At 41.8% G+C, this 15,385-nt stretch overlaps 4 protein-coding genes and 1 non-coding gene across 5 annotated transcripts; 2 read left to right on the top strand and 3 right to left on the bottom strand.

The window, feature by feature from the left end:
• Positions 1–405: 405 nt before the first annotated feature.
• C922_01042 lies at positions 406–478 on the top strand. Its single transcript has one exon. It is a non-coding gene; the product is annotated as a tRNA-Thr (tRNA).
• A 1,140-nt stretch (positions 479–1,618) lies between these two features.
• Positions 1,619–3,175, bottom strand: C922_01041 (SET and MYND protein; the record flags this gene model as incomplete). The annotated part of the gene is made up of 1 exon (XM_008816650.1): positions 1,619–3,175. One exon carries the CDS (start codon positions 3,173–3,175, stop codon positions 1,619–1,621), a length of 1,557 nt encoding a protein of 518 aa, XP_008814872.1.
• Positions 3,176–4,802: 1,627 nt separating this feature from the next.
• Positions 4,803–7,691, top strand: C922_01040 (hypothetical protein; the record flags this gene model as incomplete). Its single annotated transcript, XM_008816649.1, has 1 exon — positions 4,803–7,691. The coding sequence occupies one exon, from the start codon at positions 4,803–4,805 to the stop codon at positions 7,689–7,691; it is 2,889 nt and encodes a 962-aa protein (XP_008814871.1).
• An 837-nt stretch (positions 7,692–8,528) lies between these two features.
• On the bottom strand, positions 8,529–11,363 carry C922_01039 (minichromosome maintenance protein 6; the record flags this gene model as incomplete). The annotated part of the gene is made up of 1 exon (XM_008816648.1): positions 8,529–11,363. The coding sequence occupies one exon, from the start codon at positions 11,361–11,363 to the stop codon at positions 8,529–8,531; it is 2,835 nt and encodes a 944-aa protein (XP_008814870.1).
• Positions 11,364–13,099: 1,736 nt separating this feature from the next.
• Positions 13,100–14,983, bottom strand: C922_01038 (hypothetical protein; the record flags this gene model as incomplete). The annotated part of the gene is made up of 1 exon (XM_008816647.1): positions 13,100–14,983. One exon carries the CDS (start codon positions 14,981–14,983, stop codon positions 13,100–13,102), a length of 1,884 nt encoding a protein of 627 aa, XP_008814869.1.
• Between the last annotated feature and the right edge of the window lie 402 nt (positions 14,984–15,385).

The following is a 15,385-nucleotide window of genomic DNA, read 5'->3' as shown; positions in this document are numbered from 1 at the left end:
AGGTGACCTCTAAGTGGGGTGCAGCACTATTATCGCGCTTATCATTCAGTAAAATAGGAGATTACTACTTATGGGCATTCCAGCAAAGGTACGCTTCCGGTTATCTCATCCCATCCTCTGTGTGTCATTTCTGAATATGTGAAAAAGGGATTTTCCCCCTCCTGAGATGTCACATTTGTTTTAAAAAATGGTCCTACATTGGTAGCCAACCCAGAGTATGCCAATTGGTGAGTGTTCCATATTATTAGCTATAATTAGTTGTTTTTTTTTTCGCTATCTCTCACCCTGCAAAAAAGGATAAAATGGGGGAGGGTGGTTAAATTTTCTTCGCTCAGATGGGGCAGTCTGCCAAGGAGGCACCAGATAAATAAACTTTAGAAGGCACGATGAATAAAAATCGTTTAAGCCACCTTAGCACAGTTGGTAATGCGTTTGATTCGTAATCAAAAGATCGTGGGTTCGACTCCCACAGGTGGCTAGCTCTTTCTAGGTTTTTGTGAAGCCATAAAAGATAGTGTATACTTCAGAACAACCAGTGCATCTTTATATGGTAGTAAAAAGATGCATTCATAATATACAAGGGATACTTCCTTTCTATAATTAATACATGTGGCACATATGCCACATCTTAATTGAGAAAGGAGGAATGCAAAAAAAATAGGGAATCAATTGAAAGGTATCCCAGTTGTGGCAGCTTCTACCGTATCTGCAACCCCCCTTTTAACGTCACCGCAATCAAATAAATATGAATTCCATCTCTTCAAGCTTTTTAAACCGTATTATATACTTGGGTAAATTTCTGTACATGGCTAGCTTAGGGGCGGACCTGCACTATAGCCAACGGGGATGGTCAACTAAGAATAGGTTCATTACCAACGTAGCCATTGTATAAATACATAAAATTAAATACTGCTGCTTAGCTTGGGGCATTTAATGCCTTTGCAGAGGCCTACTCCTCCCCCCCCCCCTACCTGCATTCCCCATCGTAGCTATGTGGCATATCTTCTTCATTCCCCCTCACCGTTAGCGTCTCATTGCAAAGATCATGAAGGACGGTTTGGAATCAGAGAGGTTAATAACCCCTCTATTTGTATGCGCGGAGTTAGGAGTACCTTTTTTTTTTCTCTCTCCCCTATAAGGTACACAGTGCGAGGATATGACAATTCGTTTTTTTGGCGGTACCACAGGAAGAGGCGAGCCTGGTTAAGAAGATGCGGCTTGGAGGCAGCGTCACGGCAAGCAAAAGAGAAAAGCAACACGAATATCATGCTCTGACCTCTCTCTATCTGTACTTCTATTTGTTTCGTTCCCTCCTGTGCCCTATCCACACGCGATAAAAGTGAACCAAACAGGCACAAAAAGATTCGCTAATTTCAAAAGAACTAAAAATCTGATAAACGTATCAGTCAGACAAATGTTCGATTGCTCCTGTTTGTTTAAAAAAATGACCCAATGGGGGTATGATCCCCCGGGTGGAGAACAATCAAGCATACAAAAAAAAAAAAAAAAAAAAAAAAAAAAAAACATGACGGATGGGTAGACATACACACATTTTCTCACGGGAAGGGGACCAACACGTCAAAATACGGATAAATACCTACCTACGTTCCACACAAAGTCAGTACTTATTGGTGTAGAGGAACTTCTCCAGATCTTTATAAATGGGAGAGTCCGGTCCGTAGGTCTTTATGATATTCTTCTTGGCTTTGTGAATTAAACTAAGGCCCTCCGACTTGAGATCAAGAAAGAGGGCAAGTTTCCCAGTTAAGAAAATATAGTAGCCATAAATAGGAGAGTACTTCCCATAGGAAACTTCTATAGATTTGAGGTACTGGTTAGCAATGTTGTATGCTAACTTAAACTCTTGGAGTTGTATAGAAATGTAAAGAATCTTGGCTCTCATCTTTTGCAAAGAATATCTGGTATGGTGATAAAAGGTAGTTAAGTAGTCAATTTTGGACTTAATTTTATTAAGTGACTGTAACACCGATTTATTGTCGTAGGTGTATTTTTCACTGAAGAGAGACTCCAAATGAGCAGTCTCCTTAACAGTTTCTTTCTCCTTTTCCATCAAGCTTTTTATAATATTATCATGCACTTCGTTTTTACAGATGGAACATTTCCACACATGTTGTTGTTCGTTCGTTTTTTTTAAAACAGGATAGGAATTTTTAAATTGACTTTTATTCATATAAGAATTTTTTCTTTCCAACTCAGATATTAAGATTAGCTCCATATGGTTAACACTTTTTTTACAACTCTCTGAATGAGTACATATCAGTTCTGTATTAAAAATATTTTGGCATTCAGCCACGACGTTCACTTTACATAGCTTACACGTGCAGGTAAAGAAATACTGATCCATGCAAATGGCTAGCCTGGTATTCTTGTCAAATGCTATGTCGATATAACTAATCGTTAGTTCTTCTCCAGGATAGACATCCATCAAGGTTCGTATAAATAGCTTCTGGTTTTTAAATATAGTCACACAGTTACTCAAACATGAGTGATTAAAATACGCCACGGGCTTTTTGTAAAATCCCAATCCTGCTGGTTCTAATTCATTATCAATTATCTGCAAACTATTTTTAGAAATTTTTACAAACTTCTCGATAACATTTTTCAGTATGCTTTCATTATCTTCAAAGTTGGCAAACATTTTTTTTTTTTTACTCATCAGCGCTACGGCTACTATATATGCTGGGTATTTAAAATACTCGTATTTTTCCTTTGACAATTCTGCTACGCTTCCACAGTATTCGTAAAAGTTAAAATGGCTTAAGTAACTATTAATTACCATCCGCATGATGATGGATGGGCAGAATTTGTCAAAGATATTGGACTTAAACACTTCACATTCGTCTCTATGCAACTTCCAGGCTAGTTCCAGACACACCTCACTACAATACACCACATATTTGCAGTTAGGACAATAAAAACTTTTGCTAAATTTTTCAAAGCAGTAAAAACATATGTTCACTGTTTTGTAAGAACTTTTTTTATTTTCTGCATCGATGATTCTCGGTGCCATGTATTTCACACTGAGGGGGACGAATATTTCTGGGTGTGTCTCCACGATGCAGTACCCCGCTCGCATCTGACTCACTGCGACTACGTACTTCCCCTTATCCTCCTTGTAGTCGACTTTGTACATTTGACTGGGTGACGCGGGCATGGTTGGATGGCGGTGGTATATTTCGCTTGTTTGTAATTCCCTCTAGCTCCGCCTCCGTGTGTGTGCGGGGGGGAAGCAGTCGTGCCGACGCGATGGTGGCTACGTTGTGCTTTCTCCACGGTGGTCCCCACGTTATCCCCCCTGCACTGCCGACCCTACGTTATACTCCCTCCGCTGCGGACCCTGGGAGTCCCACGCCACTACCCCCGACACTGTGACACTGAAAATAAAGTCGGGACGCGTTTCACTGGGACTACCTTATCAGTTTCTCACGAGGGGGGCAAGCTGACATGAAGCGGAACTCTGCATCGTAGCATCTCTTTTCCAGATTAGCCACTCGCGGCCGCGTCACATAAACGCTGTGTTGCGACAGCCGCTGGGGTTAGAAAAAAAAAAGAGAAGAAAAGAGACCTGAAGATAACCCACTCCTTTCTTTGCTAATTTTATGCTTATTAATTTTCAAAAAACTGATCACAAAAAAAAAGGGGTCACAAAAAAAAAAAAAAGGCGACAGATAGATAAAAGATTGCAATGATTAAAATACTTTTACATAACTTTACAGGCATATGCGTATCTGAGGATATTATATACTCCACCGGGGAAAGGCATTTCGTGAACTGCGAATTTGGCAGCAGGGCTTGGCCATCCGTATATGTACCTACTATGGGCTTATGCAGAAATGCGTGCACTTTTCTAAACAGGAAAAAAAATCACTATCCCCTGATCGCAAAGGCGCCATGCTTTGAAGCCGCAAGAAATGTTAAAAAAAAAAAAGAATAAAAGTTATGCGCAAGGGATGTCGGGGGCCCACGTTACATACTCCCCCGCTGCATCACAAGTAAGCAGTTTTTTTTTTTTCCTTTTCGCTCCTTTTTTGCGAAAAAGGGAATTAAAATAATACATTTTTTCATACCACATTGCCGGCATCTTTAAGCAGTGAAGTTCGAACCTTCAGTCTTCACCAGTCTGCGTGCAACACGTCCCACTTTTAAAGAGCGAGTGCACCATTAACGAGAATTCCCTGCTTTGTTCTACTCACAGTGTTGCGGGGAATCTATGGTGGTGAAAATCCGGAGTGACGCTTGCTAAGGGGTTACGAAAGCTTATCACTTCGGTGTAGTATCCCCTTCCGCACACCAAGAGGAGACAACCCCGCTTCGGAGTGAGCTCGTCCATTTATGTGGCCAACTCTCTACCCGTTGGGTTCCCGGCATACCCTTATTGGAAAGGCTTCTCCCCAGCAGCGAGTGACACCCGGGGAAATGCTAATACCGTAAGGTAAAATTGAACACTCCCTTTGTGCGTTCCGTTTATGCCAATATTTTTACCGGGGCACATTAGTACACCCATAAATAGCTACACTCATGAACAGGTCAGCTCTCCACCCAGATGTACTAACTATAAGGGATCCCCACACAATTGAAAGATGCACCTTATGGGAAATAAAATAACGCCAATTCTCTCTTTCATGCAAACTGAAGATAAAAACTGAGTGAAATTCCCAAAGGGGCAAGGAGTAACCTACGGGTCTACGTGGATTTATGTACGGGCATCCTCTGGTGGCATCTCTGCAAGGGTAGCAACTTGCTATTTTACCGTACCAGGTTGGCACCCCCACCACGGAACTATGGTCATGGGGACCAAGCAGCTGAATTCTCTCTTTTCCGCACCGCTTGGAAGGAACGCGCGGGGGATATTCAACTGGTCAAATTCCATGCAGACGTTGCGAAGAAGAGGGAAGTTCTCCTACACAACAAGATGCACCCCCTCAAGGGGAAAAAAACACGCCGAGGAAAACATCCCCATGGAGGAACTAAAACAATATTTATGTGCTGAAAAAATACATTCGGAAGATTTCAAAAAAATAATAACCAAGTGTGTGCAAATGAATAAAGACAGTGACACACGTATTGAAGATTTATTGCTCATTTTAATTTTGTTTACAAAATTTTCCCCCCATTTTAAGAAAACATGCGGAGATTCACTCCACGATGAGATTTGCCATAATATATTTAGCAGCATAAAATTAAAAGCACATTATTTATACACAAGCAAAATGCTCATCCACACAATGAACATATTGACCAATTTACAATTTATTGACAACACACTTGTCCTTGCATTCACAAATAAATGTTCCTATTTTATACAAAATGAGGAATACCAAGTGGAAGACTTGGTTCATTTTCTTTCCATTTTTAGTCGAATTTATTTGTTGAAAAATGACCCTAAATTCATGAAATTAAAAAGCTTCAATTGGGTGCTAATCAGAAATATATGCAATAAATTGACATACAATTTTGACCGTTTTTTTTTAACCTACCAGGATTATGCATACACACACAAGTTGAAGAAAAAAATTCATGAGCAGATTAGGAATATGCACTCCGAGGGAAAAACCTCTCGACTGCCTTCACATTGTAGTGGAAGCATTTTAAATAGGTTCGACACTGTTGACCCACGTGCCAAACGGGTCAAAAGTGGCAACTCGGAGCTTCAAATAGGTGATAATTTCGGAGGGGGATTCCCATCTTTTACCTCCTTCATAGAGTTCTCCCAAAATTCTTCTATCAATGAACATTTGGGTGATACCCCTTTTGCGACTGCCCCCCATGCCACTCCTTTTACAACGATGGGCTCGTCCCTCAATGGAGCTACTCCAAATGAATTCCCCCGTGACGTTTCACAGCTGGATTCCTCACAAGAAAGGCACTATCTTCTCGACACGCTTCTCAGCATCAGCAGAAGCCTGAGGGATTTGAAGTTCCCCCACATGGGGCTGCTAAACGAGATTGCCAGCAGGTTGCAGAGCCATTTTTTGGAGGCAACCCAAGGGGATGGGGTAGAAACTTGTGGCGATGTTGATGACGCCGCATATGACCTGTGTGAGGAGCGTGCTGACACCGACACAGACATCGCCACCGCTACTGCCAGAAAAATCTTTTACATCATGCAGTGCCACCTCTACCTGAAAGTGGACCATCATATGCTGTACAAAAGCATCCTGAACAAGTATAGAAACCAACTGCCGAACGTGGGCAATTTGGTAGTTCTGTTCTTCTTGCTGGCAAAAAATAAATTATTCCCCTCCAAGACCATCCACCTATTTGATGCAGCGTTTAGGGAAAAAATAAGCCAAGGGCAGTATGATGAGAGGGACCTCTCCACCCTTTTAAACTCCTATGCAATGCACAAATACAGGCAGAGGTTCGTCATTCGGTTGATACTTTCTCGTTTAGTCCCAAGCGGTGTCAGCCTTCATCAGGGCCATGACGGGGATGATGAGGAGTACTCCAATCATGAAGATCAAGACACTTCCTCTTTTAATCCCGGGGAGGTTCCCCTTCCCAGTGGGGGAAGTAATGGGAAAGTCCCAAGTGGCAAGTGGAGGCAGGGCATAAGTTGCAGGGATGTCCGAAACGGCAGTGGTGAAGATCCACAAACACCTAGCCTCATGGTGGACCTTCCCGGAAAGGTAAAAATACTCCACAGCTTGTTCAAATTGGACATATACGAAGAGACGCTCATCTTCGAAGTATTCAAATCGATAAGCGAGGACAACATAAATCGTCTGGACTATAAGGAGCTAGCCAAATTGCTACTAACCATGTGCTACTTCTCCATCGACAATGCGCATGCATACAATTTAATCATAAAAAATTTAATAAAATTTGACATCATTCTAGATAATGTATACCTGACCCAGCTGAAGATCTGCGAGCTAGCACTTCGAACAAGACACGTCCCAAATGTGTATGACCAACTGAATGAGGAGTGCATAGAGTATATGACGTTCATAAAAGGTAAAGAAAAAGATGCAGAGTATCACATTAAATCTGATTTACAAAAAGAAATTAAGAACATCCTTTTGACCTTCAATTTATGCATGTCGGAGGAGATATCCCTTGGACCATATGACGTCGATTTTGTGGAAGAAGACCAAACGTTTTTTCGAATTTCGAGAAATTATCTTCTTCGCAGGGATGGTAAAGCATCATCCATTATGTCGGGGGGGGTACCCCATCAGAGTACCAATTATAATGTGCCTATATCCCATCAGCAGGAATCCACAACGATGAGTCACCTTCCAGAAAGCGACTCACGAAGTGGAAACCCTCAGAAAAGAAGAACCAAATTGATTGTTGAGGTAAACGGAGAACACCACTTTTATAAGAACAGCAAGTCCTACACCGCACTGTCAAAGCTGAAGCACAAGTTATTAAGCGACCTTGGATACACGGTTATCAACATACCTTATTTCGAGTGGGGACAGCTAACAACCAACTTGGATAAAAAGGCCTATATTAAAAAATTAATTTCCGACAGCCTTAATTTTGAGGTAGTGAATGTTTTACCACTTAACCAGAAGAGTGAATCGCTGGGGAGGAAAGAAATGGAAAAGGTCGTTTCAACCATTCGGCAGAGCAGACCAAGGACTGACTTCTTAACCGGCATTGCCAAGTTGAGGGGGAGAAATAAGTTGGCCTTTTTAAAGAGGAAACTTAAAAATGTGTAGCTCCGCGGTGTGTACCTTATTTCACCGGGAAAACCGGGCAAGGGGAGGGGCTCAAGATGAAAAGTGCTGCATAGAGCCATCTTGAAGCTGCGCGGATTGGGGTTCCACTGGATACATCGCATTGCTTTGGGGTTTACTTGTCTGTTTTTTTTTTTACTTTTTCTCCTCTTTTTTTTCGTACTTTTTGTCCTCTTTTTTTTTTGTATTTTTCCTCCTCTTTTTTTTCGTACTTTTTTTTGTCTTTCCACAACTTGGTCATAAATGAAAAAATTAGAAAGCCAAGTTTGCCCACTGAAGATAGAGGGGCTTACCCTTTTCCATTCGCAGATCTGCGTGCTTTATTCAAATCCATGCTGTTGTATGCTCCCCACGTGAGTTTCCCTTCCGAGGGGTTGCAAAAAGGCCTCTCTAACTGAGACCCTACTAGCTTCTCCCTTTCCGTATGGATAAAAAAAAAAAAAGTAGCAACTCCTCTATTGCGTCTGTGTAGTTTCGGTTTGAAAGTACATACTGGGGAGAAGCGGATAGGCACTACGCATGTGGTGCCACTGCAAAGGGAGTGGAAACTGTGGATGGATTATTACTATTTCAGACCCACCTTTGTACAGATGCGGCTTATAACGAAGCGGTGGTGGTTATGATGATGATGATGAGGGCGTGTAGTTGGGATTCCATGGATTTTCGCGAGTGTATATTTTGTTCTAAAGCGGTACGACATGCTCATCTAGCACATCTATGATGGCCAAAAAAAAAAAAAAAAAAAAATGTGCCCTTTTCCCCCCCCACACATACATATGCATATATGCATATCGCCGTGCAGACGCCGTCGTGGGAGCGTCAAAAATTGTCGATGTCCTCCTGGAAGTCTACGTCGTCCTCCGGAATGTTCTTCTCCGTCTGGTAGTTCTTGAAGGTGTTGTAGCCATAAGTGTTTTTGTTGGAGACGGTGCTCTCCAGGATGGGGCCGGCATAGTTGGGGTGGATTCTTAGGATAACATTTTCCACGTCCTCTTCATTAGTCTCAGATAGCAACTTCATGTCTTGATTTATCAATCGATGGATAATTTTCTTCAGTTTGTAAATCCACTCATCGACCTGTTCACTCGATTCAGCTTTGGCGTACACTTGCAGGTAAGTCTCAATGAGCTGATCCTGCGTAATGCTTTCACTGTTATTGTTAAATTCGTATTCTTTAATAATTTCGAAAATGATGGCAGATATGTACTGATACTCGCTAGCCTTAATGGTCATGACCTTTTTACTCTCCACTGGGTTATTGTCGCCATTTTCCGGTTGGATGATTTTGTTCGTCTTGCTATTCAAAAGAGAGTTGCTAACTTTGTCGAATTCTTCATCCAGATTTATTTCCTTTTCGTTGGATATTTTTTTCATGGAAGCTTTAAATATGGAGCAAGCAATTTCGACATGTTTTATGTCGACAAAATGAGAGAACTTTAACTTAGCCACTGCTTCACTCAATCGGATGAGTGACTCTAACTGACGAACAGTCATCCTCATGGATCTCTGAGCACCTGGCGAGTACTCAATATTTCGGAAGGAGACATAGTAGTGTATCAATTTGTACTTGGCTTCATCTGTTAGTAATGGTTTCACTCTTTTACTTAGCTCTAGATACACTTCCATCTTGACCGTATCCAACTTTCCTGCGTTTGCTCTGATATGTTTTTGCGCTTCCTCTCCGCAGTGCATAGAAACCAAGTGGTTGGCAATGTTGGTGTCTTTGTCTATGTCGATGCTGTCCAGCATTGTGTAGAAAAGATCAAATCTGGAGAGCAACGGTGCGGGGATGTTTACATTCTGCGCAAAGGTTTTTAACGTATCGTATCTTCCATACTTAGGGTTACATGCTGCTAAGACAGATGCCCTCGCATTTAGGGTTGCTTGGATTCCTGCCTTAGTTATCGAAATGGTTTGCTGTTCCATTGCTTCGTGAATGGCTACTCGATCCTTTTCGTCCATCTTGTCAAATTCGTCAATGCAGCAGATGCCCTGATCCGCATACATCAATGCACCTGCTTCTAGGACCGTGTCTCCCTGATCAGGATCCCTATGCACAGCTGCTGTCAGCCCTGCAGCAGTGGATCCCTTTCCAGAGGTGAAGATAGCTCTTGGGGCAAAACTTTCCACATATTTTAATATTTCACTTTTAGCCGTTCCTGGATCCCCTACAATACACATATTTATGTCTCCTCTCAATTTGCAGTTCGAAGTGATTTTCTGAACCCCTCCTGTCATCATCAACAAAGCTCCTTTCTTTATTTCGAGGTTTCCCCATATTTTGGGAGCTATACATTCGGCTAAAATGTCGATGGTGTTGGGATGCATAGCAATATCTCGGAGCCATTTCAAATCATCACAATTTAGAATTTCCTCACAGTTAATATCTACCTGTGTTTGATCATCGAAGGAGTTTTCCTTCTTCGAATTATTTAGCTTTTCAATTTGACATGCATAGATACACAGCTTGTGATTTAAGTCCTGTACTCCTACCCCCTTGATTCCTGTTAGCCCCTGCGAGACTAACGAGTTTTCATTTTTTTTTAAAATTTGTCTAGCCACACTACGGGGAATATCGCCTGGTTTCATCAAAGTGGGGATATCTGGCACAACAATTAAGCACCCCGTTACGATGATTCTATCTCCCGCATGCACCGAGTCGACGATGTCATTGCGAAGAATCACATCCATGTTTCGAGGCATGGATCCTGGTGGGCTTTCCTGTGCAATTTCTTGTAGTCGAATTTTCTGCCAATCGACAAAGTAAGACTGTTCCAGGACGAGTGACCAATCATACATATTGCTGCAGCTGGACGACGGGCACTTACTCGGTTGTGTATACCTAAATTGCTGTTTAACTCCGCTGATGATATTTCCACATTCGTTACATTTGAAGGCAGCTAATGTTAACTCGGGTCTTACATCGGACGTCCGGGTTACTTGTCCTCGTACACTAATCATCTCACCAAGCATTTCACATCTTAAGCTTCGCAATGAATGGATAGGATTTTTTTTATTATAAAATCGGAGACATAACTTCCCAACTTCCTTCGTCTTTATCGGATTGATACTCTCTGCTAGGGCTTGTACCTTCTGCTCAAAAATGTCCAATATTCTGAGGAAGTGCCTCTTTATGTATATGTACAGCTGACTTCCAATGTCGAATCGTTTTTTATCTGTTGGTTCCCACATCAACACATGTTTCATATCCACCACGAGGACTTTATTTCTGGAGTAGGAATTCTGCAGAATTGAAAAAAGTAATAACACGTAATGCGCATCCTTGGCGATTTCCAGCGAGCTAGGGAAATTCAAATTTAAATTGTCTTTCCAGACACTGTCATTATCACCATCTTCATCATCTTCATTTTCTTCATCATTTTTTTTTTCAGAGAAGGTTTTTAAAAATTTCTCAAATACCTTTGCCATATTTTCATCTTGAACATAAGATGGTTCATCATCTTCCTCGTCATCCTCTTCATCTTCTTCATCAGCTTCTTCTTCTTCCTCCTCATTCATTACGTCATTTCTGCCTAAGTTGGAATTTTCGTCAAATTTCCTTCTCTTCTTTTCATAGCTGGACATTTCGTTGTTTCCGAACACGCTATGGGCGTCCAGCCCTGACAGTTCGCTTTCGTTGAACATCCCTGACATGGTGGTTGTGTCTCCTTATTCAGTAAGGGGTTCTCTTCAGTATAGCACTTTCTACCGCTTGGTCTCACCTTGACGTGTGCTGCTTTGAGTGCTCGCGTGTAAGTTTCTGTACCAATGGGCCAGCTAAACTACTACGCGTACACTACTACGCATACACTACTGAGCATACAACACTATGCATACACACTTGCGCACGCCCGATGTCCGGTGGGTTATCAAAATGGCTTGCTCCCCCCCTTGGTGTAATTTTATTGTATCTTCAGCGTATCGTGTGAAGTACGCTTTGGTTGCCCTGGTCAGCTGCAATTTGTTTGGCCTACTTTAATAGGTGAACCTTTGCTCAGCGCTCCCTCGTTTCAAGCCAATTTACGCACGTAACAATTTTTATTGTGTCACAATTGGGTTTTCCTCTTGGCAGTTTTGGCATCCTTCGGAATATGCATATGTATGTGCATATGTACAGGCACATATGTGTATTTTTTTTCTTTACTTTTTTTTTTTTTTTTTCCTCCCCAAAGAGATGCGTACCTGCCAGTTCACTCTCCCCTGGGTGCGTATTTTTCCATGCGCACATCGAGGGTCCAATTTGCGACGAAGCGCAATTGTGTACACGTATACGTACACATATGCACATGCGTTTGTTCAACTTAAGTTCCTTCTTCAAAGCTACGCCATGTGAACATGCCAGTGCGCTTTAAGCGAATTCTGGGCCATTCCACTTTTCTTCTATTTTTGCGCATAAATACGCAGGTAAAGTGAGCAGGATTTTTTTTTTTTTCAATTTTAGGTAACCACGCGGAAAAAAAAAAAAGAGCGATTGGGAGAAGGCCAAATAGAAAGAGCTACACCACTACGTGTACACACCTGCGCCGATCACCTATGCCAATCACTAAAAAGACTTTCACAGCTACCTTTTTGGCTAAGTCGAACGATTAATTTTGCCAAAGGGCCTAGGCAACAACTGAGTATTACTTGGCAAAATCGGTCAACGGTACTTGCTAATTAAAATGTTCATAGTTAAAAAAATTGGGGCTTGAAAAAGACAAAAAAAAAAAAAAAAAGGGATACGCAAAAGAGTGTGCAAAGGTGTGCCCAAAGGCTTGCACGTACGCACATATACCCACACGGGGAAAAACGCAGCCCCCAAAGGCACGCTACTTGGGCGCCTTCTTGTTCGTTAGCTTACCCATATTCCCATTTCCCTGCTTGCCCATTCCGCTTCCCCACTGCAGAAGGGCTGCTAATGGAAGCCTTATGGGCGATATACTCTTAAGAAGGTGGAAAAAATTCGACAAAAAAAAAGACTCCTTGAGATTATGCGCACTTTCGGTTCCTTCGGGATGAATGCCGAATTCTCTTTCGCAAATGCCGACTCTCAAATGCCGCGCAGGGGCTAGGCAGAAACTCATGCGGGGGGAGACCTCCACACGTGCATGTTCTGCGGAGGGATGCACGTGATACAAGACGCTCACGCCGCACATGGACGACGCGGGCACTATGATTAAAAAGAAAACACGTAACCATTTTTGTACACCTTATGCTTGGCGGTACTTAACGGTAACAAGGACAGTGAAAAAAGAAAAAAAGAAAAAAAAAAAAATAAAATGAACGTGTCAACAGACGTTATGCATCGCAGGAAGAACCCGCGTCGACATTTGGCAAACAGCATACATGTGATAACCGAGCGTAACGTACACCTGGTGAACCCCTTTTTTGTCACTCAAACAGGAGAGGTTTTAAAAGAGGGTTTTCTTCCTCCAGTGGAAAATGTCCTCATGTTCGTCATCAAGCTGGAAATTACTTTCATTCCTTTGTGCATTCCTTTTTGGTTTCTTTTTTTCTTTGTTTCTTTCTTTTTTTTTTTTTCTATTTTTTTCTTGCTTTTGTTTACCCTCCTGGGGGTCCATTTCTGCTACCCCCCGGTTGGCCGACTTCCTCACAATTTCATCCAAAATTTGTTCCTTGTCATCAAACTTATCATCATACAAGTAATCGATGTAGCTGTTCTTCTTCTCCTCGTACACATTTTCTATCGTCTTAAACTCTAGCAAAATGTTCTTTTTCTGTTTTTTAATTTCTCCAATCTTTTGGTTTATCTTAGATAGGGAAAGATTTTCTCTCACGAGAATATCTTTTTCTTTATCATCGAAAAATCCCCTGGGCAAATTTTCATATTCATTTGTCTTTTTTCCCTCCTCCCTATTCTCATCAGCGCGCTTGCTAGTTGGCGTGTTTCCCCTTGTGTGTGCAATCGGGGCATCACCTTCCTTCATCCCCCTTTTTAACTTTAGCATGTCGTAAATTTCGTCAATGTTAAAATGGTTGTCATTATCGTTCCTGTCTTCATCGACTCTTCCTTTTTCCATTTTTTTTTTTTTTTTTCGAAATTCATTCAATTCTTCAAGTAGTTCTACCTCTCTCTCTTCATTTTCTTCTTTCTCCTCATCATACGTGTCTCCTAAAATGTATTTTTTTTTCTCCACAAGCATTTTGTGTAAGTAGTCTAACTCTTCGTAGTAAGCCGTGTCCAGCAGTTTGTAATTTGTGAAATCTTCCATATTGGTAGTGAACAGATTCATAATGGGGTTTCCTTCTTGTTCTCCCTCTCCATCGGTTTGATCACCTTTACCTTTAAGCATGTCTCTTCTGCGGGTTTTTTCTCCTCTTTCGAATGTACCTCTCTCATCGTTTTCTTCTGCATCCAAATGGTATTCCCCCTCCAGTAGCAACTTCCTTTTTCTTTTTATTTGCCTATGAAATTTTTCATTTTCTTCCAGTTCTGCACTTCCAAGGATGTCCTCCGTAATTTCGTACGTTTCGATCACTTCAACGTTTGGATCGTTCTTTAAATCAAATTTGTTTCCGCTTCGATGCTCTGTGGAAGGGGTTCCATTGCCTATTTTGTGCGATGATGCATACCTCCCGCTTGATATATCCTTTTCTTCATTTAAGCCATAGTGGAGAGGTGCCCTATTGACTTCTTCCTCTTCAGAAGGTGGGTCACTTTGATCTGCTTTTCTCTTCCCTCCAGGAGTTCCTTCCATAGGACTGGTAGCTCTCTTGTCATTCTTTTCACAGCTACTATGATTGAAGGTCACTGTGGAGTCGAAAAAATCTGCAGGTAAGTCGACCTCAACATCCTTCTCGTCCTCCTCATCTTTGGAAGCTCCTTCAGAATTATCACTTTTCTCTTCATTGCTATAGTCCAAAAACGCATCCTTAAAATTGTTGTTTTTATTTAGCCTGTTTAGTGGTGCAGTCGGTTCGGCGAAATGCACCCTTCTAGCGATTTTAGTGTCATTTGTTTTTTGCGTCGCCATCTGTTCATTGTTGGTCATTGCACCGGATGGCCTTGTCCTCCCCGCAACCTCACACAATTGTTCTTCTACATAGTTATACTTTTCCGTATAGCTACCATGTTCGGAGTTATTTTGAATTTTTAAAAAGAGCCTGTCCTGTTGTGCACTCTTTGTGTAATAGTTCCCCGGTGTGTCTTTCCCAATGGGGTAATCTTCCCGCCCTGCTGGTTGCTTCACTTTTTCCGCTTTTTTCTTTTCCTCCCTGAGTAACTTCCTTCTTTCCTTCTCCTGCTTGATGAGGTCCTTAATGTTTGCACTCATCCTTTCATTCTTCTCTTCGCCGGAGAAAGGCGTGCTACCGGTCGACGTAAGTCACAGGGGGGGAGTCATTCCAGGGGCCGAGCCGGACGAACCCAAAAGGAAACACAAAAACGAGAAAAACAAAAAAAACAAAGAAGCTAAAGGAGAAAAAAACAAAAAATGCAAAACTATGAAGCGACAAATCGATGGAAACACCGCTTAACGCTTTTCCAAAAGGGGAAAATTGCCCCTTCGAAGGCAGAAATTTACAAACGCGTGCTTTCATTCAGAGGGGGTGATAAAATGGAAAATCCTCCCTACTGGGGGGAACATTCCATATGTATAATATAATATTTATTTTTTCCTCTTCTCCTGGCAGACCATTGCAAAGGTTAATTTATGCGTTGAGATGCAGTTTCAAAA

This window comes from Plasmodium inui (assembly GCF_000524495.1).
Source record: "Plasmodium inui San Antonio 1 unplaced genomic scaffold supercont1.3, whole genome shotgun sequence".
Lineage (NCBI taxonomy): Eukaryota > Apicomplexa > Aconoidasida > Haemosporida > Plasmodiidae > Plasmodium > Plasmodium inui.
Note: the sequence above shows the minus strand (reverse complement) of the source record. Positions and strands in the feature narration are given on the sequence as shown.